Source organism: Carettochelys insculpta, chromosome 5 (genome assembly GCF_033958435.1).
Source record: "Carettochelys insculpta isolate YL-2023 chromosome 5, ASM3395843v1, whole genome shotgun sequence".
NCBI classification, from domain to species: domain Eukaryota; kingdom Metazoa; phylum Chordata; order Testudines; family Carettochelyidae; genus Carettochelys; species Carettochelys insculpta.
Window position 1 is genome coordinate 111,081,088 of NC_134141.1, and position 24,208 is coordinate 111,105,295.

The following is a 24,208-nucleotide window of genomic DNA, read 5'->3' on the forward strand; positions in this document are numbered from 1 at the left end:
TGCATAGCAAAAATATTAAATCAATTTGGGGAGTTGTGCATTTTTCTGAATACACTGTATATGTTTGGGGCACATATTATGTTTGTTCTGTACATTTTGCTCAGGACAGTAAAAACTGTATTCTTTAATATGTATTAAAACTGACTAGTGTGAGTCACCCATTGACAAAAGGCTGCTATACTCTGACATCCAGCCTCATTAAAAGTCCTTTGTAAAATTGCTTGAGAGATTTAGTTGGCTGACAAGTGTCTGAATACTATACCATCTTTCTCTCCTTTCCATATGCCAATAAGTATATCAGAGTGGAGTCTTCCAGGTTGTTTTCCTTTACTACGCTACTACTCGTTACCTGTCCATTTTAATTTGAATTAGTGTAAATGCACTGGTTTTGAGGCCCTGCAGAAGTCCTGAATTCTCTCTCTTCCCTTCTTCTTATTCTATTCCTTTAAAAAAAAAATCCTATTTTTATTATGAAATTTCTGCTCAAAACTATCCTGTTAGGAATCTGGCTGCAATTATTGGCCCCCATTCAGGAGTGCATCCTGTACCCATTTCTATATTTACGTGTTATTTAACTAACTGCCCATGTGAATGGAAGGGGTGTTAACAGTTAACTGGTTAATGGGTATGGGCTAAAACAGCCCCCACACACTATGAGCAGGGAGTTCCTCTAGACCCACAAGGCCACTGCAGGCAGGGGTGCTTCAGCTGTGCTGGAGTAGCATTGTCCTTGGCACACCTGGGGGCAAGGAGGGGCTGGAGTGTTGTTGTCCCCCCCGCCACCACCTCCCCACCGCAAACAGGGTCTGTTGCAGCCCTGCTGGAGAACCCAGTATCCACAGTAATGCTGTGGGCAGGGATATTCCAGCTGGGCTCAAACAGGCCCAGTCCCTAGTACTCCACAAATGGGGGCGCTCCAGCCCAGCTGGTGCAGCTCCTGTGTATGGCAGGGGGACCTCTCCAGCCCAGCTAGGCTGGAGCGGCTCCCTAGCCACCCTCCCCCAACCCTTTTAATCAATTAACCAGTTAAACATAGCATATAACCAGTTAACCAATAAAGTGGGATTTTATGTCCCTAGTTTGCACCTGCTTTAAATTCTTGATGGGTCAGACCCACGATCAACAACAGCAGAGATTTTATGAATAGAAGTGGATCCCACAGAGCATACTAGGGACAACCTTTATATAATAATAATAACAATAATAATATATATAATAATAACAGTGACCTTTATATAAAAACAATTTTTATTTATCGTACAAACAAAACTACACTCACTGCAGTCTGGTAAAGAAGAGAATACCTTCCACTTGGCAAGTAGGTCATAATACATCTTTTATAATGTGTTATGCTTCCCCCCCCAGTGTGCTTAATGCATATTCATTAGGGTGGTTAGCCCTTTTTTCTTATCCATATTTCCTCATCTAGCTGTCATTGGCAGATCTTTCTTCCATAGGTTACTTGACCTTTGACCTCAAGCTTATTAGTGCCTGTGTCAATTATGTGTCATGGCGTTCTAGTGGCCAGACATCTGCTGATGTTCCTAATTTAAAATATCTAAAGCTGGTATAAACTGGTGTCTTCTGGTTACCTGTGAAATAGTTTAGCAACACTGACAACATCACTATCTTTTGTGACCTTTTGTGATAAAGGGTCTATCATGGATTAGTTACTTATGTCCCATCTTTAGGTCTTACCACTTATCAGAAGATCAACTCCTTCAGGGTTGACCTTCCAGGTTTTGATTTAGCATGCCTAGTGGTGATGCACTAAATCAAACCGTCAGGGCTGTACAGTTGGCCCTGGTACTGCTCATTGTCATGCAGAGTAAGGCAGGTCAATGGAAGAAACTCTCCCATCAACCTCCCTCTATGTAGATGGCCAGAAAAATCAACCTAGGATTTGTCAATTCTAGCTATGTGATTGTCATAGCTGGAATTACATATCTTAGATCGACCTTTTGGTCTAGTGCAGACCTGGCCTTATTTTGATGAAACTATTGTTTTACAGACTTCGGCCCTGTAGGTTTTGCACAACTGCCTAATTCATACCTCTGCCTTAGTTAACATATATCCATAGCAATATGAGTGATTACATCCATTTTTAAGAAAACACTTGATATGGGATTTAAGTACTGACTTAAGTATGTGCTAACATGCTTTTTGTGAATTGGGATCATATATGATCACTTCTGACTTATCTTTCACATTGGGTTAGATATTCCACATTAAGAGTACCAGGCTTTTGCTATACTTGAATTATTCCATTGTCCAGTTTACCAAGGACCTCATTCTACAAGTTTCTGTGCTTTCTCACATGAATGATCTCACAGAACAGTTACTTGTAGGAATAAAATGATCTCATAGATTTGAAACTGGATAAAAGACAGCAATGTGAGGAGTAGGATTAAATGGCCAGATTTCAACACGATTAAAGGATAACACTATTGGTACCCTGGTATTCCACTGTAGGATTAATATTGTGGATCACTGTTCCACAGAAGGAGCTGATTTAGTTTGCACATTCAAAAATTTACATTAGTCAAGACTAGAGAAGAGTGTAAGGAACTATAAGGGGACGTAACTAAGCTGGGTTAATGAGCAACATGATGACATATGAAATTCAGTGTTGACAAGTGAAAGGTATTTCATATTAGAAGGTATCATTTGAAGTACTCATATGCATTGCTAATTCTCTGTTAAGGGAAACCGCTCAGAAAGAAGGATTGGCCCTCACTCTCAATGGGTCTATGGACATCTCAGCTCAATATGTAGCAGTGGTCAAAAAAGCAAATCAGATGTTAAGATGACAAAAGGAATGTGATAGAAACTAATGTTGAAAATGTTATAATGCCTTTATATAAGTTATTGGTATGCTTTCATCTGGAGTAGTGTGTTCCCTGCTGGTTACACTGTCTCAAAAAGGATGCAGTAGAACTAGAGGAGATTCAAGGGCAGGCTGCAAAAATGTTTGGAAGCATTGGAAGACTTCCATGTGAAGAGAGAAAGAAACAATCCCAGTGGTTTTGCTTATAAAGGGCATGTATAAGGGAGGACAGGCTAAAAAGAATACAAAATGCTAGAAATAAACAAGGTAAACTTAGTAATCCTATTCATCCTTTGATATAATTAAAGAATGAAATATTCAATAAAACTGAAGTTAAGATAATTGATAATTATGACATTCATTGCTACAAGATGAAATGAGGCCAACCACTTAGCAGCAGTCAGAATCGGAATGGACATTACATGGATAATTAGAACATCCACAATTGCTTTCAATAATAGTAATATAATATTTACAAAAAATGTGAACTCTTATGCCACAGGGCATAAGCCAACAAATGACAGGATGTAGGGAAAAATTCCTCTATAGACAGTCCATTGTTTTCCATTCCCAGGTCTCTAAACCATTGGGTACTAGCCACTTGCTGCTGTCAAAGACAGACTGTTGGACTAGATGAACCAATATGTTGTAATGTTTCTGTGCAATCAACGAAGAAGTTTTCACTGTAAAGCGTATTAACTTTGCTGGTGTCTCTGTAGCAAATGACACCATCACCTACTGTAACAGATAGAGGGGATGACCTAGTAACCTGTCAGAGTCTAAATACCCAGGCTATCTTGGTAGAGTCAACTCTTGAGTTGATCCTTTGAAGAAAGTTACTTATGTAATCTTACACACATTTCTGCTTGAGACCTTAAAAGCTGAGCCTGTTATCCATGGGAAACTTAATGATCCCATGTCTTTTTTTTGTACAAGAAGGGTTTTTCCTCATATTCTTGACCAAACAAATCCCAGGATGGGGTGTTTGGGGGACTACGGTTACAGTATGTTGGGTAAAATTTAATAAGTATAAATCAGTGCTGCTGTTTGTAAGTAGTTTATAAACCATTTGGAATGAAATGTTCTATATTAATGTAATTTACTGCTATTCATTTTAATTTTGGTCTATATTTAAAATAGGTTTCTCCTGGCAGCAGTCAGTCTGATGGTTGGCTCTGCCCCCTCCTAAAATGAAAGTCAAAAGGAGCTATCGTGGTGACATATTGTTAAAAGCCACAGTTAGGATAGTGCCATTTACAGATTCTAAAATGCTGACTGGAAGTAAGTCTGTCAGCAAGGCTCCAAAAGGTAGAAAGGTGCCTTTTCAACATCCCAGTTAAATCCATCCTTCCTCCCATTCCTCTGTAAAAATATCATGAACCCAGACATTATTTTGCTCTGTGTGGCAGTTGCTGGGAATTCACAAAAGGAAATTCTAGGCTGTAATTTAACTTGGCCTCAGGTAATGTGTTAAATACACTTGGGATACATATAATGTAAGATTTTTAGTTTGTGGAGTATTTTCTTCCCCACCACCACCCCCACCTCCCAAAAAAGTTTAACAATACTGCTTTTAATGAAAATATCTGGCTTTATTAAAAGCCAGATCTGTGACTTACAACTGTTTCTGCGTATCTGCTCTCAATCAAGAGAAAAGGGTTTAATTTTTGTAACTTTGTTCACTTTGCATATGTTAAACCGATGCAACATGCACCCAGGGCATCACTTCAGAGACCATTTCTTCCATAAATATGTAGTCATGTCTTAAATACCAGATGTAGGTGAAGTTATATTCAGGACAAAAAGAATAGCAAACAATTAAGTTGCTCATATAGCTTTTAAGTTATATCTGATCCTTGCATTTCTTCTCCTCTGTATCTGTTTTTGGAAGGGTAGGCATTCTTCCAAAATTTAATTTGATTTGATTATGAAATGATTTATGGTACCCTGTCATATCTACAATTGAAGGCATACTTCTGCTTCCTTCTTTTCTGAAATTCACAAACAATGAGTGTGCTCAAACAAAATACCTTTAACAGTGCAAGTCAAATGAAAGCATCTGTAGCTGACAAAGTGGGTCTTTGCTCACAAAAGCTATGTGCCAAAAAATCTGTTAGCCTATAAGGTGCCACAGGACTTCTCATTGTTTTTGCAGATACAGCCTAAAATGGCTACCTCTCTGATATTTGCCACTTTGACAGTATGACTAGTTCTAAAAATAAGAAGGGCAAATTTCCATCTTTTTCTCTCCACATTTAACTTTCGGAAGGGGAAAAAAAAACCTAGTCTGCTAGTGCACAAAGTGTATTAGTCACTGTCTGAAACTGTAACTTGTGTGAAAGAGTCAAGCCTAGTAATTTCTTTTGGAAAACTGGTATGAATTTTGAAGTAAAAACATAAGAACAAAGGAAATAGTTTTTGAATAGAGTCAGTCTTAAGCTGGCCTTTGACCATTTGATACATTCCATTCTGAAAAGGAAGTTGAAGGGGGAATTTAAAAAAAAAAAAAAAAAAAAGAGGAGGATACTGGTAATGTTTTCCACATTTGAATTTTAATACATGAAACAGGCTATAAAACTTTGGCCAGCTGCAGTAAATAAAGTAGCAGTGGGAGGTATGGACCGGAAACTTGTACAGAATGTGCTGGTGGAAGTTTCTTTGCCCACTGTATACCTTCATTTGTTGGTTTCAAACTTGAAGTATGCTAGGGTAACTTGAGATTTAGCCCAGAGTTTGTGTTAGTTTCCTGCAGATCTTCCTTATCAGATATCCTCCACAATTCAATGCTATTTTGGGCTAGGATGAATCTCTTCCTGAGGCAGAAATATGAGGCTGGATCAGATTCTGCTCTCAACTCCACTGCTGTAAGTATGAATCACCCTCTTTCATTTATGTGGAATTGCTCCAGATTTGCAACAATGGAGCTAAGAGCAAAATTTGGCCCAGTGTGATTGTTTTCTTGTGAGATGGATGACACTTTTAATTGGAGGTTTGTGTATTTCAGTCTAGCACTGCACTGTTTCCTTAAAGCGCTAATCCAACAAAGCCTTAACACATGAATAGTCCCCTTGGATTTCTACAGTTGGTGGTGTCTTTGTTCTAATTTTCCCCCTCATAGGGGGGTAAGTAGTATACATTTAAAAGCAACACATCCTCAGACCTGGCATATATTGTCTCAGGGCAGCAACAGAATAGTAGTTTAATATATGGGCACTCCATACTCCTGCATTCCTATCCTTCTTACACTGGGGCTGTGTCTACACTTTCATTCCTCTTTTGAAAGAGGTATGCAAATGAGGGAAATTGAAAATGCAAATGAGGTACAAATTGGCATATCTGGTACCTCATTTGCATGTTCTTATTTCAAAAGAGCGTCTTTCGAAAGAAGTAAACCAGTGTAGACACTGCTCTTTGTAAAGTAAACCCCACTTTCGAAAGAATCCTCCTTCCCTTAAAAAAAGGGAAGAAGGATTCTTTCGAAGATGGGATTTACTTTCCAAAGAGCAGTGTCTACACTGGTTTTCTTCTTTCAAAAGAAGCTCTTTTGAAATAAGAATATGCAAATGAGGTGTCAGATATGCAAATGTGCACCTCATTTACATTTTCAGAAGAGGAATGCCAGTGTAGACACAGCCTGAGAGTCAAAAGAATGGTTCATTTTCCACTGCGGCTGATGTGCTGAGTGATTTCAGATCACTCTACCTCACTCCTATGGAATAGTACCAAAGGACCATTCTCCAAGTAAGGCACTGCTCCTCTTGAATTAGAGTGGCAGAACCTTCTTGTATCCTGCATGCAATGCAAAAAGGACAGAATTATACTTCTGAAGGGAGTTGTGAAGTAATATTTCCTTGACTTCCACTGTGACAACTACTAATAAAAAGCTACTATAGAAAAGAAATATAATACTTTTTAATCATAATTACACAGTATGAATATTAAATTTTGTAAGTATTGATGGGTGGGAGAGACAGATTACCATGACCTGGATTCAAAATGTTATCTTTATAAATACCCAATAAACTACTTTTGAACTAAAAACAGAATATCACACTGAATATAATCAGCACACTGAAGCTTTTTGGTAATAAAATATGCACATTGCAGAACAGGCCAGTGTACAGTAGGCAGAAGAGCTGGGCAAATTTTTTCTCAATTGAAACTTTCACTGAAATGTGGAAATTTGGGTCAACAGACCCGTTTTGCAAATTTCATTGAATTTGCCAAATTATTTTGGTCAGAAACAAAATTCCAAGGAGAATCAAACAGTTCATTCTGACATTTTTAAATGAAATATTTAGATGTTCAGTTTGAAACTGATTCATTTCCTTTCAAATTTCACTTCAGTTTTATTTTTAAAAAGGTGTGAAAAACTAAACCGAAACTATTTTTTTTCTGTTGTTCAGCCAGTGAACCAAAAATTTAGTTGCACAACTCTAACAGACATGTCAGAAGCCAGTGCAGCAGATAAACATTCCCTCTCAACTGAGTTGGACACACTCATGATAAGTAATCATCCAGCTAACTAAAACCATGCTGGATCATGGATGTAGTCAGACGAGAGAGTTCTGGTTTAGGAAGGATCAACCTGTAATTAAAATGAAGGTTGGATCCATTAGTATGGCTTACGAAGGATGTAAAAACAACTCAAAGCAAAAGAGTGTAGTTTGTTCTCTGTGGTCAGATATGCACTATTTCTAAGACATGTTTATTTGGAAGTGTATTTGTATGTAATGGTATAGAAATTGTGAGAGTAAGTATCTCATTCTCATAGTTGGTTGTAATATTTATGTCTCATGGATGTTCATTATGAAAATAACAAAAGTTAGGAAATTCCAAGTCAAGACAGAAACTCCAGGATTAGTTTGTTTGTATTCTATCTGCTCCCACTCCCCATTCCCACTCACAAGTACATGAGCTTTGGTTTGGTCAGTTCCCACCATAGTAAAGATTATGTTGATTTTAGAGAGATTTTTAACATTTAACATACAATTTTGTAAAATTGCATTTATATGCTAACCTTTAAACAGAAGAGTATTCTTTTGTAGTAGCGTACGACTGGATTGATTATAAACATTGTGACAAAAAATGGTATACTTTTTTCTAAGATACTCCTTAGAAGTCCATCATCTTGCTTCCAGGCTTCACACAAGAGTACACAGGAAGAGGATATGTTCATTTATACATCTCTGTATCTCAGCATCCAAATCAAATTAACTTATGGAATTTTCCTTCACTAGAAATTAAAATAGCAGCTCATGAAGTAATTCAATTACATCATTCTTACAAAAACAAAGAGAATTAAGCATCCTGGTATTATTTAAAAGACAAGATTTAGCTTTTTTATTTGTTTGTTAAAGATTTATTGTCATGACTAAATTTGTTATCATAGTTGCAATTAAAAAACAAAACAAAAAACAGAAGTATCCTAATAATTGAGAAAAATGAACAAAACATCCTTATTGGACTAAAAGCTTGTAAAATAAGCAGCAGTATAACCCTTTTCTATAACATTCATGTTCTTTTTAATTGGTCCGCATTTAAAATGTTGTGAAAATGATGGTCTCTGTCATATTCTTAAAACCATGTTGAAGTATACTCTTGGTTCTAATTTAAAAAAAATCCATTAATTATTTAAAATGACAGCCTTTTTCAAAAACATTGTCCTGACACAATTCATTCATTTTAAATGAGTTAATTAGGTGTATTGTTAAAATCGTAGTATTTGGTTTCCAAGTTTTAATTTAGCATTAGCTAACTCTTTGGTTTCCACACATGGACGGATCTATTGTGAAGCCGAGTGTGTGTGAAAGTTATTGGAGAATGGTAGTCTTTGGGTAACGTTCCTCTAAGCTGCCCTGATTTTTGTTTCCCCTGTAGTCTAGATGAGAAACAGCTGGCTTTTGTTTAAAAAAGCTGTTTTGTGAAATGTCTGAAACTTGAGGTGTAGAGCTGAGGTCACTATTAAAGCAGGTGCTTGGGAACAAGTGGGAAAGAAAGCAGCAGAGACTGATTTGGCCGCATAATCTTTTGGAGGGTATTTCCTATTAGCCTGGAATATGTTATCAAAAGGAAATAAAACTTCCCTTAAGTTTGCTGGTTTGTTTACTGTGTTTTGCACTCTCATGTAAATGAAGAAGTGTTAATATTCCTCATCCTGTAGCTGTAGAACCTTTTCATATCTCTGGATTTAAAATCCAATACTTAAATGAATAACCATCCCTATGGGAAAGAAATCATAAGGTTATTCACTGACTTCACTCCAGTGGCAATAGCAACCCACTTCTCTCTGTAGTAGGTAACAACTGGTTGATTTATTTTAAAATACTTAATTGCCTCACCTAGCATAAAAGAAATGCTGTTTAAGTGTGGAGGACCAGAACATTGTATCAATGCTTGCTGGATACTTATATTGGAGCATGAACAGAGACTGAGCATATTGTACCAATCAGATCAGCACCTAAATTAGTCTCTAAAAAACAAAACCTAAAATATGTGGAATTATTGTGCACTTTAAGTGTCTATAGGCAGAAAGAATTAAGAGAACATGTCTCCTTTCCTTAGAATCACAGATTATTAACAGCTGTTCGGAAATGAAGATTAACACTGTAATTTTTGCAGCACTAGAAGAAAATTTGTTTGAGAAATTGGCTCTTCACTTTCAGTCAATGTGTAATGCCAATACAACTTCCTTTTGTAGAGCTCATGTGTTAGAATTGAGCAATGTTGTGATTCCCTCAGAAACTCTGGATTACTCAAACCTACTTCCATTAAATAGAACAGAAATAGTATAGAAAGATGCATGGAGTGGTGCCATGCAGCGTTCTATGATACAGTACATAACATGAAAGCCACTGTTTCATTCGGACTGCCTTCCTGCCTCTACTTAAGACGTGGCACTCGGTGTGTGTGTGTATTCATATATACTGAACTTCAACAATTAAATGGATTTTGCATATGACTTTCTTGCAAAAATGCAAAGTTGCTTAGTATTCTTTGGTACTTTTTCTGTATTTGAAATGGTGAACTTTGTTGTTTTTCCTGATTTAATGCCACTCTTTATATCTTTAAAAAAAATCCTTCTTTTTGCTTTTGATCTTACTTATCACTGAGCCACTGGTCATATGGAAATTATTATTGTATAGCATGGAGATGAAAGACTTCAGTGCCATAAAATAAGAGTGAATAATTTGGACCAATAATGCGCGCATAGTGTGAGAGACCATTTGTGTCAAAGTGGCCTGTGTTCTTCCCTTTGTAATATCGCAGTTGAGGTTTATAAGGGCTTTACGCAAATCTGCTTTCTGTCAAACTTATAAATTTTGACAATATTAAACACATGTTAACATGCATCACCTTACAACTTTGCTTGCCACATGTTTTTATTTATCTAATTGGATAACACAAGGTCATCGTATTTATAAAGATACCAAGGTAGTTGCTTGTTAAATTAGTTCATGACGTTAGCTAGTTGGACTAATCTCTTCCTAATTGCAATATGTAACTATGATCCTCAGATGGGGAGTCATTTAGTTGAACTTCCTGAATTTGTAAGCATTAGAAATAGCTGTTAGTATTGCCTTTGCATCTTTGTTTTCAGAGGGAAATTTGTCAAATTCTTTCCAAGTTATATATTTCTCTTCAGATTGTATAATCTTTCCCTTTTAACTTGAATTGTGTGACGTGCTGTTTATCAATATGGAAAGAATTAACTGTAAGCAAAAGGGCACTTTTTCAGCTTTTGTCTGCTACCTGCTAGCTACAAATGCCTATCTGTGAGCAATCAAAGTAATGGTTGTATGACTGTTTAAAGACACACTTTTGTTTTAAATAGTTTTCCTTTGTTTTAAAGAAAATAAGTTTCCTTTCTTTCGATATGATGGAGGTATTGACAAGATAATTAAAATGGGAATCTAGCACTCTTGGACCATCGTGTGTAATTGATATTTCATGGGGAGATTACAATTCAAAGATACCAAAATAGTTTTCTTTGTCAATGAGTAGCTAATTACAGTGAGCATATGTCAACCTTTCTCATTGTGTTTTCTGAAAAACAAATATCTATCTAATCTGGCTATATATCCACATATAGGCTTATGTGTGACCTTTGCTTAGGTTCTATTTCCAAGATTAAAACTATGATTCTACAACTGTTGTTTAAAGATCAGTATTTTGAAAGTCAAAGAAATATAGCTGTTCATATTCAACAGACAGCTAAGGTGAAACTATCCTGTTGAAAACAATTCACTTATTAATAACACTTTTGTGAAGGTGAGGTTAGGTAGTTACATGTCAATTCAATTAACTAGGTGTTCCTGGACTGACAATGCTGTAATCATGCTATGCACTTTATAATGGTAGTGGAGGAGTAGCTTGGGTGTAAAGCCTGTTTTGGAGACACTTATCTCAGGAGATAGTATTAATAAGGATTGGATAACTGCCAAATGAAATTTCATACATTTTCACATCCATGAAATAGGACTCTTAAACACAGAAGCATAATTACTTTCAAAAATGCTTCCTGGAAACAAAGAGAGTGAAAACAGTAAATGTCTTTTTTGACATTGCTTGTTGATAGCTACAAGACACATACAACGAACCATATTGTGCCACTTGTTTTTAGCAGAGCCTCCCTTCAAGCCAGTGGGGGTTCTGCATAAAAGCTAATAGCATGATATGATCCAATGATATTTGCCAGTCTGCATCAAACACCCTATATATAATAAAATGCAAAGAAAGACAGAGACTTGCCAAAGGCCACCCAACTCATAAGTGCCAGTGTTTGAAATCTGCAAATCATGGGCGACTTAGAATAATAACCGTTGAATTCAGTGATGCACCCAAGGCTTTCCCTGTGGGTCAATGAACTATAATTACGTTTTACAACTATCCAGAAAATTTAGAATGCATTGGTTTAATTGTTTCTGTTGGTCGATTTTGAAGGAAGGATGGGTTGTTTTTAAAAAAAATCGAAGGTTGAAACATGTTCCTTTAATCAAGTTCTAATTTTAGAAAGTTAATAAAGTTTCAGCATTTCAGAGAGTTCCATGTTAGTTTTAACAGAAATCAAAATATGAATCTGAAAACAAACAAACAAACAAAAATCAAATGCCACACACCCTTCTTTTGGGAGGGTTGAATCTGTATTCTAATTCCAGTAAACCAGTCCTTCCATTCTAGACACCTCAGTGGCTACATTTACATTACAGAGATCCTTTGGAAGAAGTTCTTCTGGAAGATCTCTTACAAAAAAAGTTTTGTGATAAGAGTGTGTCCACGCACAAAAAAAGTGGATCAATCCAATCTTTCAATAGAGAGTGTCCACACAGCCCCTGCTCTTTCAAAAGAGTGGGCCAGGGATTGAAAAGTCCTGCACCATGAGGACTGCTCTTTCAAAAAAAAAAAAAAAAAAAAGGGCCCCCAGGGAATCTACACACATTTTTTTTCTGAAAGAATCTTTTGTAAGAAGGCACTCTTCCTCATCAGGCAGAGGAAAAGGAAGAGGGCCACCAGAAAAAAGTGTGGCATTCTTCCAGTTTAATATAGAAAGAACACATTTTGTGTGTATACGATCCATGGGATTTTTTTAAATAGCCCTGGGTTTTTTGAAACATCTTACTAGTGTAGATGTAGCCCATGTGTTTTCACATAATAGTTAGGTTCTTCTGAGACATCGTGGTTTTTGCACTGCTTTCACAGTATATTTTTCAAAATCCTGGGCTTCTGCTATATGGTAGGCTATACATAAGATCCACATAAATATAAATATATTCAAAAGAGACAAAACAAAAAAGCCTTGCATTCACACATATATGTCTTCCTACTTTATATAAAAGGTCAAGGAAATATATTGAGTACCAGATTTAGCATTATTTCAGGTCATAATTTTTTTAAAAAATCCAGGAAAGACAAACAAAAATAACAGTGCAAATATCTTTTTTCCATGTTGATTTTATCTACTGTTGCCATCCTGATGTTAGAACATAGAGTTTAACACTAAAAAGTCCAGTAATCTGATTTTGATCCCTACTTACTCCCATGTGGTTGGTACTGTGCTTCAGATGGATCAAGAGGCAGACAAACACACCAAAATAACACAAGATATAGACTCCTGAGAACTTCTCTTTCTTGTTTTAGCTGGAAAATGTCACAGTTAGATATATTTTGTTTTGTAATAAGGAAATAAACACAAAAAGTTACAAAAATACTAGAGCCTCTGTTCATCTCTAGTGCACATTTTTCATTTGTTTTTCATCTGCAAAATATTTGTATGTCTTGCTACTTTATATAAAATGTCAAGGAAATACATTGAGAACCAGATTTAGCATTATTTCAGGTCATAATTTTTTTTTTTAAATCTAGGAAAGACAAAGAGAAATATTGGTGCAAATATCTGTTTTTCCATGTGGGTTTTCTCTACAGCTGCCATCCTGATACTAGAACATCAGTCAAAGAGTTTAATGCTAAAAAGTTTAGTAGTATAATTTTGGGTATGTTTAAAGACAGATCAGTAAATGAAATATTAATAGAGCCTTAAACTGAGCTTGATTCTCTAAAGATAAGTATTGTCTTGTTTATGTGTCTTCACTCCTTGGCAAAGGGAATGATTCATATATTCACTCTATCATGGGGCAAATCTGTTGCTTATATGTTCATTGGATAAGGATATTGCCCACCATTTGCAAGTGAGGTTCACAGTTTAAGGATACTCCTGGAATCTTGTTTGGTCCTTGAGTCCCAGGTGGCTAAGGAGTACATGGGTCCATCAGCACAAGATACAGTGATTGTGATTTTCTTGCTTGCTTTTTTGCTTTCTTGTAGTTATCCACATCTTTATCATTATTGCAATTGTGTCTAAATATGGCAATCTTTGAAGGCCCTTCTATTTATAATTGCAACTAGTACCTAATATGGCAGCTCCTCTGCTTAAGAGGGCTAGTCAAACCTATGCAACAAAGACTGTTTCCTTTCTGTGTTCAAAGTTGCCCTTGAACTTTAAGGGCTTGTGTGGAATGGGTTCTAGTTCAATAAACCACTGCTTCTTTCCCTGTGTTCTCTCACAGCTGTAGAGATCACCTGATGTGCTTTAGCATACAGCTGATAGGTAGAAATGTCTGAGATATAGTGACCAAATGTTCTCAATCATAGATTAGGATTGGAAGAGTCTTCAGGCAGTTATTTAGTTCAACCCCCAGCTAAATCATCCTCATTCAATTTCAGTTGACTAAAATTCACCTCCTCCTTTGGTTTTACAAGCTTATTATCCATTGATATAGATGTATAGCGAGGTTAGGGAATTTTTTGTTATAAATAGTTGCTATTGTTTTAGCTAAGTTTTGTCTTATAATGTATGTGTAGCCATAATACTAATTGGCACCTCGACAGAACAGTAATTAGCACATTTTCATGCATCTGTAAAATATATTGTCCTTGGGTAAAATTTTCTACAGCATTCAAGTGAGTTTGGAGCCCGAATTTTATTGAACGTCATTGAAAGTGCCAAAATTACTTCTAAAAATTGAACTTAGGCCTTGAGGGCTTGACTACACTGGGTTTTGTATTTGGAAGGACCCCCTCTAAAAATTATAATGGGGGAGGGGGCATTCACAAAGCCGAGAAGGATAATTTGAGATAAGATGGCTTTTCCCTCAAAATAACAGCTCCAGCTCTGTGAATGACTTGCTGATCCCTCCTCCCCTTTCCAAGGTGGAAAAGGAATGTGTGTGTGAACAAAGCACAGCTCTTATCTGCTCATGTGAAGGTTCCTTTTGCTATGCTGTGGCTGTGCGAATGCAATTTTCCAATGTTACTTATTTAGACATTAGCACATCAAAATAAGGAACAAGGAAAAAAACCTGCAGTGTAGACATATAGCCTAAGTCAGAGGTGAGCAAACTTTTTATGTTGGGCCCCACTTTTTTGTCCCTGCAATTAGAAGCCCTCTTGGCCTGTCCCAAACTAATACAATTGAAACCAACAAAATTTCAGTTATGTTCATATGAAAAAAAAAAAACTTTGAGCACATGTAAGAAAATACATATATAGAATGTAAAAACTGTATTAATGAGTACGTGAATGTGAATACATATGGATAATATCAGTAAAAGAGTTCAACATTTTTAATGACCTGGGTAAGCCTGAGACCCAGCAGCTGATTGTGTTGCACCTCCTTACACAATTTCATGCCATCCCAAGGGGCATGAAATTTCACAAGGAAGGGGATGCGTGACATAATCAACTGCTAGGTCTCAGGCTCACCCATCTCATTAAAATGTTGAAATCTGTTACTGCTTTTATGTAGCTGTATTCACATTTATATACCGCTTAACCAAAATTTCTGTTGGTTTACATTATATTAGACAGGTTGGGGTCCCCTGTTAATTGCAGGGATGAAAAGCGGGGCCCAGCATAAAAAGTTTGCTCACACCTGGGCTATGTCATTGGGGTACTCAGTCAAAATGAACATTCATCATCATTGTGTCTTGGATTTGAGCTTCCAAGATAACTTAATGTGAGCTATGTTTTGGCCAAAAGGAGGTAGACATATTAAAATGAATGACATGGGTACTGAAGTATATGAACACCTTCAGGTAGCTCAAAAGGAGTCAGGTGATTCTTTTCCACGTGGAAGTGTTGTCATGAAATCACATTCCTACACTTGTCAGATTTATCACAGAAAATCCTTCATGGTTTACAGAATCTAAATTCTCTCAATTTCAGGAAAATGTATGTGTAGCTACAGTATACTCCTTTCACAAATAAGAAGCTGCTCCTAAGACCCCCTTTTTATCAGTGTTCCTCACTAAATCTCTCTGCTGAATCTTTGAGATTCTTGAAACCTTCTGTATCTTCTATGCATCACTGTGCCTGTGGTGATGGCATTTTATACCTCTAGACTTAAATGCATCTTTTTTTCTTGTAACCAATTGTGTGAATAAATATACTGATTTTCCAAAGTCTCTTCTTAAAATATCATCTTTTAAAAATTGACATGATTCAAAAAGGGGAGTGTTTTCATCTCTATTATATTACGCTGGCTTTTTGATTATCTGCATTTAGTCTGCAAGGGAAAGATTTTCTTGAGTCCCCTTTGGAAATGTTCCCTTTTATGTTTCTTCCTGTGGTCTTGCCTTGCTGGTAACAATTATACTGTATTATCTTGTAAGTCAGATTAGAAACACTCCTAAGTCTTCTTAGTCTCCAGGAGTACTGAACCATGGATAATACTTTTTTGAAAATGTAGAATCACATAGAGTTCTCTGCAGAATGTATCATTTGTGGAGACAAACATCTAATGATAGGATCAGCACCTGAGAATGTCCAGAATGAAAACTGTTACAAGTAGAAATATCAGCTTATACCATTCAGGCATTATTTGACATTAAAGTAAGTCTAAAATTAAGACATTTGATATAGCTCCCTGCAATTCCAGTGCTGTACTGTAGAGGATCTTGGAAATCAGTGTGTCTATACAAGCTTCTAAGAATTCTGCTCTAGAAGTAAATAACTGCCCTTCCTCACCTTCCATTGAATTTAATTATATGACGATTTTTTGTTTATAAATTGCATCAGTGAGCAGTCAGTGCACGTGGAAAATAGTGGTTGTATCTCCATTGTGTCTGCACTGTCAGCTAAGATGATGGCATTACTGGTGTGTTTAATAAAAGCTTTATTGGTATATTACCCAGAGCCATGGTGTTGGCAGGAATTGTGCCCTGTTGGATTTGGAACTCTATGGTTAATGAAATACAGTGAGCATTAATTTGGAATGTGCTGCTAGCTTTGGAAAGCCAGGTGATATTTATTATATCTGTGCCGAATAGGGGCTGTCTCAGATACTGCCATAGCTTCCACTGTCAGAGGCTTAGCTGGCATTATGGAAAAAAAATGGCAGGCTTGAGAATCTTATCCCTTGAAATGAAAGTTGAATGCCAAATTTAAATTCCTGTAGGATTTCTGATAGCAATGGGGGAATTGAGAAGCCCACAATTAAGCATATGGGCATTAAGATAATTGTCAGATCTGTTGGCGGACATGATAGAAGACAGATGGGTACGAATCAGTGCGCTCCACTGCAGCACCCTGGGAGACAATTTGACGTTTTACCTGCCTGAGCTACTCTGCCATATTTGTCACTAAATGTGCTGCACAGCATCTTCTTGAGTGTTAAGTGGTTTTGCATATTCTGTTGATATATAGTACATGGGCGCCCTCTAGTGAAAAAGCAGCAGGGAACATTATTGTTAAATATCTGCCTTTCTCTTTGGCCTCTCTCCATTGTCTGAGGAATTTGTTACATCCATATTCACCTGTACCCATCACATTCAAGCCTGTGACTCTTCTCTTTACAGGTTGGAGCCCATCGTGAAGATGGTGTCAGTCTGCGTGGCAGCCATTCGCTTGTGCCAAATCAGGTTCCAGTTCCACAGCTGCCAGTTCAGTCAGCTACTTCCCCTGATTTAAATCCACCCCAAGATCCTTACAGGGGTAAGCACGCCAGAACACTTGCAAGACACTGCCATGTGACTCTCTGAATTGCTCATATTTTTGTATTAAAATCTTCTCTTAAAAACTTTAATTATGTGTGCTACAATGATTGGACTTGAGTCCACTTGGAACTTGATGCATAGCAGTGATTATTCAAATACACTATGAGACCGTAGTGCTGCTTGAGTGGGAGAAGAGAGTGAGGAGTAACATGATACATAGTTTTGATTTATCCAGACATGGTCTGTGGTGTGCTCCTGTAATCACAGTTACAAACACTCAAGCAATTTAGTGCAGGACAGCAAGTTCTCATACCAAGATAACTCAAGTAATGGAGAGATTAAAAAATGTTTTTGGATGCACAATCAAAAAGAGTAAACCTAAGACCCTGAGCTTCCACTGAACACAGAATTCCTATTGTATTCGGTAAGATGTTTTACCGAATTTTTAATCATTTTTAATGAAAAAATACCAAACTGATCTTAATTGTATTACAGTATTTGTTGTGCTTTGTGACTTTGTAAAATTAATATGTGTAGATGCAGTATTGTTTCAAAACACATATGAAACTAACTGAACCTAGAGTACATCTTGGGTCTATCTTTATTCCTAGAGAAGAAACAACTCAAAATTTCTTTTATGGTGGCTTACAAGCTCTTACTCATTCATCATGGCTAAGGCATTTTGATTATTTTAAGGGAATGGCATATTAAGAATTTTTTTAAGAAGAAGAAATATTGTCTAGTGTTTAAACAAAGACCTGAGAGTTCGGAATTTAGGTCTTATTACACAGCCATCTCACTGGCTGAAAGTGAGAGACTGGTGAAGATCACAAACTCAGTGTGTGTCAGTTTCCCTTCTGTAAAATGGGAATGCTACAGGCAATGAATCTGTAAAGCACCTTCAGATCTCTGAATGGAAGATGTGATGGAAGGGCAGTCTTTTAATACTAATTCTTGCTAAATCATTGCTCAGGGAAAAAGGTCAGTGTAATAGCTCATATGCACTTGGATTCTTAACCAGAAATTGAGATGTGTGATTTCCATGATTATGATTTTAATTGCAATTTAGTTTGATGTTTGTGAAATTACCATCACTTCCATAAAGACTGTGAAGTGGTATTGAGCCTCAAAGCCAATGCTGAAAAATGGTTTCAGAATTATTGAAACTCCTTTGTGCACCAGTCAGTTGAAAGGAGTCTAAGAACAGGCAGGAAAATTGATCCAATGATAGGTGGAATTAGAAAGGAGCATATGTGAAAATGCATTCCAGCCTTTTCGTCTACACTGGTAACTGAAAATCTTTGTGTTTTCCCTTAGGTATGCCAACTGGACTGCAAGGGCAGAGTGTATCTTCAGGTAGCTCTGAAATCAAATCTGATGACGAGGGAGACGAAAACCTCCAGGACACAAAATCTTCTGAGGACAAGAAACTAGATGATGACAAGAAGGATATCAAATCAATTACTAGGTCAAGATCTAGGTAACAGTATATAATAGTGTCGCTTCATTTAATTCCTTTACTGGATTTTGATGAAGTGAACAGAACAGAAAAAAACTCTTTTGAGTTTTTTCCTGGCAGGTAAAACCACAGCCTAAGAGGAAACTGCAGGATTGCTCTGGAAGTACAAACAGTATCATTTCAGATACTTGTACTCCAGGACTTCCTAAATTTCCATTCAAATCATGAAATTGAACACTAAGTAAATTATCCCCAATATAATGAATTTGTAGAAGGTTTGAATATTCTTAACAGATTGGTTTTCATCCATGCCTCTGCTTACAAATTTGAATAAAATATGTATTTTCACTTATCAGTGTGTGGTTCTCAAAAGGGATCACATTTGCATCACTGTTTACCAATGTCTAGCATATTGTACTCTTATCTTTTGCCTTTTTAAGTAAATCCATTGGGCCAGATGCTGTTTTAATGTAAATCAGCATAGCTTCATAGAACTAACACTATGCCTGTTTACACCAGTCCTTTATCTAGCTGAGTGTTCATATCACAACCTACTTCCAAGAATGGCTTGGTATCTATATATAAGCAAACACTTATCCCTTGCAGACATCAATGACCATAAACTGCACGATTATACTCGGGTGGCCAGTGGAGCTAATTATGTTCCTTTTGTGATATAAAATATTGCAAAGCATTAGTGAAGGCAAATCCTTGGCTTCTATCATCTTGGCTATTATGTCCTTGGTGAATGTAACTGACAGGCATAGAAGCCCAAAGCACTAGCCACCAGGATAAAGGAGAAGTTTCCTGTTACAGTAAATTTAATGGCCCGCCAGGCCTCTGTGTTGGGACCTGGTACGTAGTGTCAAGCATGTGATTTTAACCCTATAGTTCTATCTCAAAGCTAAGAATAGCAGTAGAATTGAAATTTATGTCCTCTCCTGGTGTAGTTTGGTTTGGTTTGGTTTTTTACAAGATAAATCAGAGGTTGAGACTATCACTTCTCCTTCAGAATGTCACTACTGTATGAAAATGGGGAGGCTGTGAATAAAATCAGTTATCTGTATTCCAGAAACACTCGTTCAGATGCACAGAGAATTCAGGACTTCATTATTCTCAGACAGGCACACACTGATTTCTAAAAAATATTAATTACATACAGATCTGTTACGATCAGAGTAAAAAGTATGATACTCGAAGTTTTCGTGTAATAAATGATGCGCTGAAAAATCATATCTATAGGAGGTGCTTTCATGTCCACATATTATGTGGTGAGAAGAAAGCACCTTTGTGCTGCTGCAGGGTGATCGTCTCAGCTCTTGTTGATTTAACAAGTAGGCTCTCACTTATACATATTAATATATGCTTTGAAGCTTTTGTATACTGCTACGTTTGTTTTTGAGAACCTTGCAACTTTAAAAGATTACTCTTGCTATTTAGTTATACTTTTAAATACACGTTGTTTAGGGCTATTGAAAATTTACCAATGTATTTGCATAACCAATGGAAAATATGAATTAGTCACTGAATCACTGGAAATATGTTTTCAGGTTAAAATTGTTGTGATTATGTTTAGGATAGAAATAGGTTTTATTGCATAAAATGATGCAGAAATTAAACATAGATCTCTATCCAGCTGTAAATTACGCTAAGTTTCAGAGGCCTTCCTGTGTTGCTTCTGTATCCTATTTTCCAGTTGATAGTGCTCACATGCTTTCTTAAACCAGCTTTATGTGGCTTTCCAAGTCTGTTAACACGGGCAGCATCAGACTTTTCCAACCAAGCCAAGTACAGTATTGCGCCGCTGCCGTGACACCCCTCCCCCAACTTCACACATATCACCGTCTAAAAGACAGGGGCTGGTGCTTCCAGAGTGGCCCAGAAGCTAAAGTGAAAACATTCTGAAAGGTATTGCCCCTTCCCTTCTGGCTGAGGTTTGTTATTTTTGAGCTCTCCAGGTCTGGAGGGCCCCATTTTAATCCACGTTATTGGATAGCAGGAGATAAAGTAATCTACGCATCAGTTATAAAGACTAAGGAGCCTCTATCTGACCCATGAGCCTAGTCACAATGGCACGGATAGAGAATGGAATAGGTAGCCATTGGCATCAGGACCAGAATAGTAGGGTAAAAGAGGTATAATCTGTGTGCAAGTCACTAATCACAGTGGCATGACCCTGTTCTGCTCCTACCTTTTAGTCTTGCAAGACATTACATGAACGCCTCTGCTCCTTGGTAAGGACATTTTATTACTTTCCTTTTAGTCATGCACAGAGGCCTCTTTTCCCCTCTAGAGAGCCTTTTGTGGCTTACATGACCCAAAGGGCTATATGTAATTTCAGCTACACATTCCTTGCTTAAGCATACCAGATATAAAAAGTGGCTGGAATTTGATCTGATTTTAGATTGGTTTGTTCACTGTGTGTTCAGTGGGCAATGTGAAATGTCAAGGATTTGTAGTTAAAATATCAATTATATGGCTTCCCAGGATTTGTCATACATGCAAATATAACAATACTGGCTGTGGTGCTGCTTTCTAAAATGTTATTGAAAAGTACTATTTTCTCTTGTTTGTCCTAGTAGAGGCCACTGTATCCTGTTTTTGTTTAGCTGGTAAAGGCTTCACTACAAATCCAGAAGTTCTACTCCAAGCAAACTTTATAGAGAGATTTAAGTATGATTATTGGCAAAATAGTATATTGCATGTGGAGCACAGGCTTACTGTCAAGTTAGAATTAGCCAGAAAATTGTGGCCTCTGAACTGCAGCAGTGGTTTAGTATGAAATCTGTTTTAAAAGTTTGAGTTATTTTTTTTTTCCCACACCATTAGAAAATACCTTGTTCCTTTTGTCTCTCAGCAATAACGATGACGAAGACCTTACGCCAGAGCAGAAGGCAGAGCGGGAGAAAGAAAGAAGAATGGCCAACAATGCTCGTGAGCGCCTACGTGTGCGTGACATTAATGAGGCTTTCAAGGAGTTGGGCCGGATGGTGCAACTCCATCTGAAGAGTGACAAGCCCCAAACCAAACTCCTGATTCTACACCAGGCTGTGGCAGTCATCCTCAGCTTAGAACAGCAAGTCAGAGGTCAGTCTGCCAATGCTCTCCTGTAACAAGTGATATACCCAGCAGCATTTAGCTCTGTTAATTCTCAAGGATCATTCTAAGTGTTGTTGGTACTTTTACACCCAAAGACTTGTGTGTTGAAGAAATAATTCCTCAGTTTAGTCATTATCTGCAGTTCTTAAAAAGCTCGACTTTTGCTTTCCATCAGATGGAAAACTTTTGGTTTTGGAATGCACAAAGTGTAATGTCAGTGTCCTGCTTTTCATCAGTCTTCTTTTTTGGCTGATCAGAGCTGTAAGCCTGTGTGAGAATACATGAAATGAAACAATAGAAGACTAACCCTTTGGCACTGTCTCCACCAAAGCTATTGCAGCTAAATAGTAGTACATTCACAGCACGAAAATCTGATTCCCAGAATCAGGAGGCAAAAATTAGCAATTATACATTTTTTATCTTCAAGAAATACTTCCAGCACTGTGTTGCAGTATCACACATCATAATCACACATGACATGACGTGGAGAAATCTGATTGAAAAATACTTCTGTTATTTGAAAAAAGACGAGATAGTGAAACTATAAATTGCCGACTGCCAAACAAGTGCAACCACATCTTCTTAAATTCATCTAGCTCTTCGGTCATGTTAAATTAAACCCTTTTGTGATTAGTCAGGCCTGTCTAACACACTATCTATCTGCAATACTTGGTGATACAGATATTCTAAAATTGCACTCAAGCGCCCAAAACTCAAATCTGCCTTCTAATCCAGTTTTTGTACCTTAAGTTTATGGGTTCAAAGTTCCAGAACAGCATATTATGCAGATAGGTACATAATTCAGGTCAGAGTCTGAAATCACAAACTTTTTGGCATTGTGGTTCTACTGCTATTTTCCATTTCTGAAATTATCTTTTGGCAATCTGCCCCTAATGAGAAAATGATGAAGACCATTTTGTCTTAGATATACATTCCTGAGATTCCCAATATTCAAATGTTGAGTTACTTAGATCCAAGATTTAGGGTACGTCCTTGGCAATTGGCTGAACATGAAGGTAACTGCAAAGCCTATATACTGAACTGACCAGGCCTGTGTCACAAATACCACCCTTTAACTGTCTATGGCTATGTCAACACTAGCCAAAAACTTTGCATGGCCATTTTGAAGTTTACTGATGAAGCACTGAAATACATATTCAGCGCCTCATTAGCATGCAGGCGGCTGCGGCACTTCGAAATTGACGCGGCTCGCCACTGTGCGGCTCATCCAGACGGGGCTCCTTTTTGAAAGGACCCCGCCTACTTCGAAGTCCCCTTATTCCCATCTGCTCATAGGAATAAGGGGACTTCGGAGTAGCTGGGGTCCTTTCAAAAAGGAGCCCCGTCTGGATGAGCTGCGCAGCGGCGAGCCGCGTCAATTTCAAAGTGCCGTGGCCGCCCACATGCTAATGAGGCGCTGAATATGTATTTCAGCGCTTCATTAGTAAACTTCAAAATGGCCATTTGCATGGCCATTTCGAAGTTTTTGGCTAGCATAGACACAGCCTATATCTTGAAAGCGGTATTTTAATGACAAAGACTTCATGTTAGAAAGAAAATTGTTCAGTTGTAAAATGCCCTTCAAAGCCTTTAATGTACCCTGGAAATCTGTAAGAATGAACTGATAAATTAATTGTGTCAGACGGTGTTCCCTCTGTTTTTTTTATTCATGTGTGGAATAAATGTTATGTGCACCAAGGTGTGTGAGGATGTGCACCACCAATAGAAACACATGCTACCTACTGTGGGTGTGAGTGGCTGGGCGCACTCTGCTAATCCTCTGGGTGGCACCTGAATCTCTCCTGGTGGCCGCCCAAATTCTCAGTTTAAGGGAACACAGGAGTCAGATGCAAATTCAGTTAACAAAGAGTTTCGGTATAAAACTTTACATATTTGAAATGTTCATTTGCTTCAATTCAACAGAAAGAAATCTGAACCCTAAGGCAGCCTGTCTGAAAAGAAGGGAAGAAGAGAAAGTGTCTTCAGATCCTCCTCCACTTTCCTTGGCAGGGCCCCACCCTGGGATGGGAGATGCATCCAATCATATGGGACAGATGTAAAAAGGCAAGTTCATTTTCAGCAGTGATCAATAGACAAGGAATTCTGTAAAATCACTGAATACAGAGTCATTCTATAGACTCTGTCCCAGATTGAGGGTGGGGTTGCATAGGTGCCCCTAGGAGTGCAACTAAGCCCATCCTTAATAAAATTTTACTTAAATTTAATCATCTTGCCCTTGCATTTAGATTTCCAAGATGATATTCAAATTATTTATTCAGAGAAGGTGAAGTTAAAGATAAGGCTAAATACCTGACTGTTTTTTTTTAACTTCTT

The 24,208-nt window shown here is 37.4% G+C and overlaps 1 protein-coding gene across 9 annotated transcripts in view; it reads left to right on the forward strand.

The window, feature by feature from the left end:
* Positions 1-24,208, forward strand: part of TCF4 (transcription factor 4) — a 353,182-nt gene that overhangs the window by 325,689 nt on the left and 3,285 nt on the right. For 6 of the 9 annotated variants that reach the window (XM_074995760.1, XM_074995765.1, XM_074995764.1 and 3 more), the window contains 4 exons: positions 17,179-17,314; positions 18,634-18,796; positions 21,633-21,862; positions 23,798-23,938. In XM_074995760.1, coding sequence (XP_074851861.1) covers positions 17,179-17,314; positions 18,634-18,796; positions 21,633-21,862; positions 23,798-23,934 — 666 coding nt within the window. In that variant the 3' untranslated portion in view covers positions 23,935-23,938. The remainder of the gene's footprint in view (positions 1-17,178; positions 17,315-18,633; positions 18,797-21,632; positions 21,863-23,797; positions 23,939-24,208) is intronic. The other 3 variants (XM_074995762.1, XM_074995769.1, XM_074995768.1) reach the window with 1 other exon arrangement.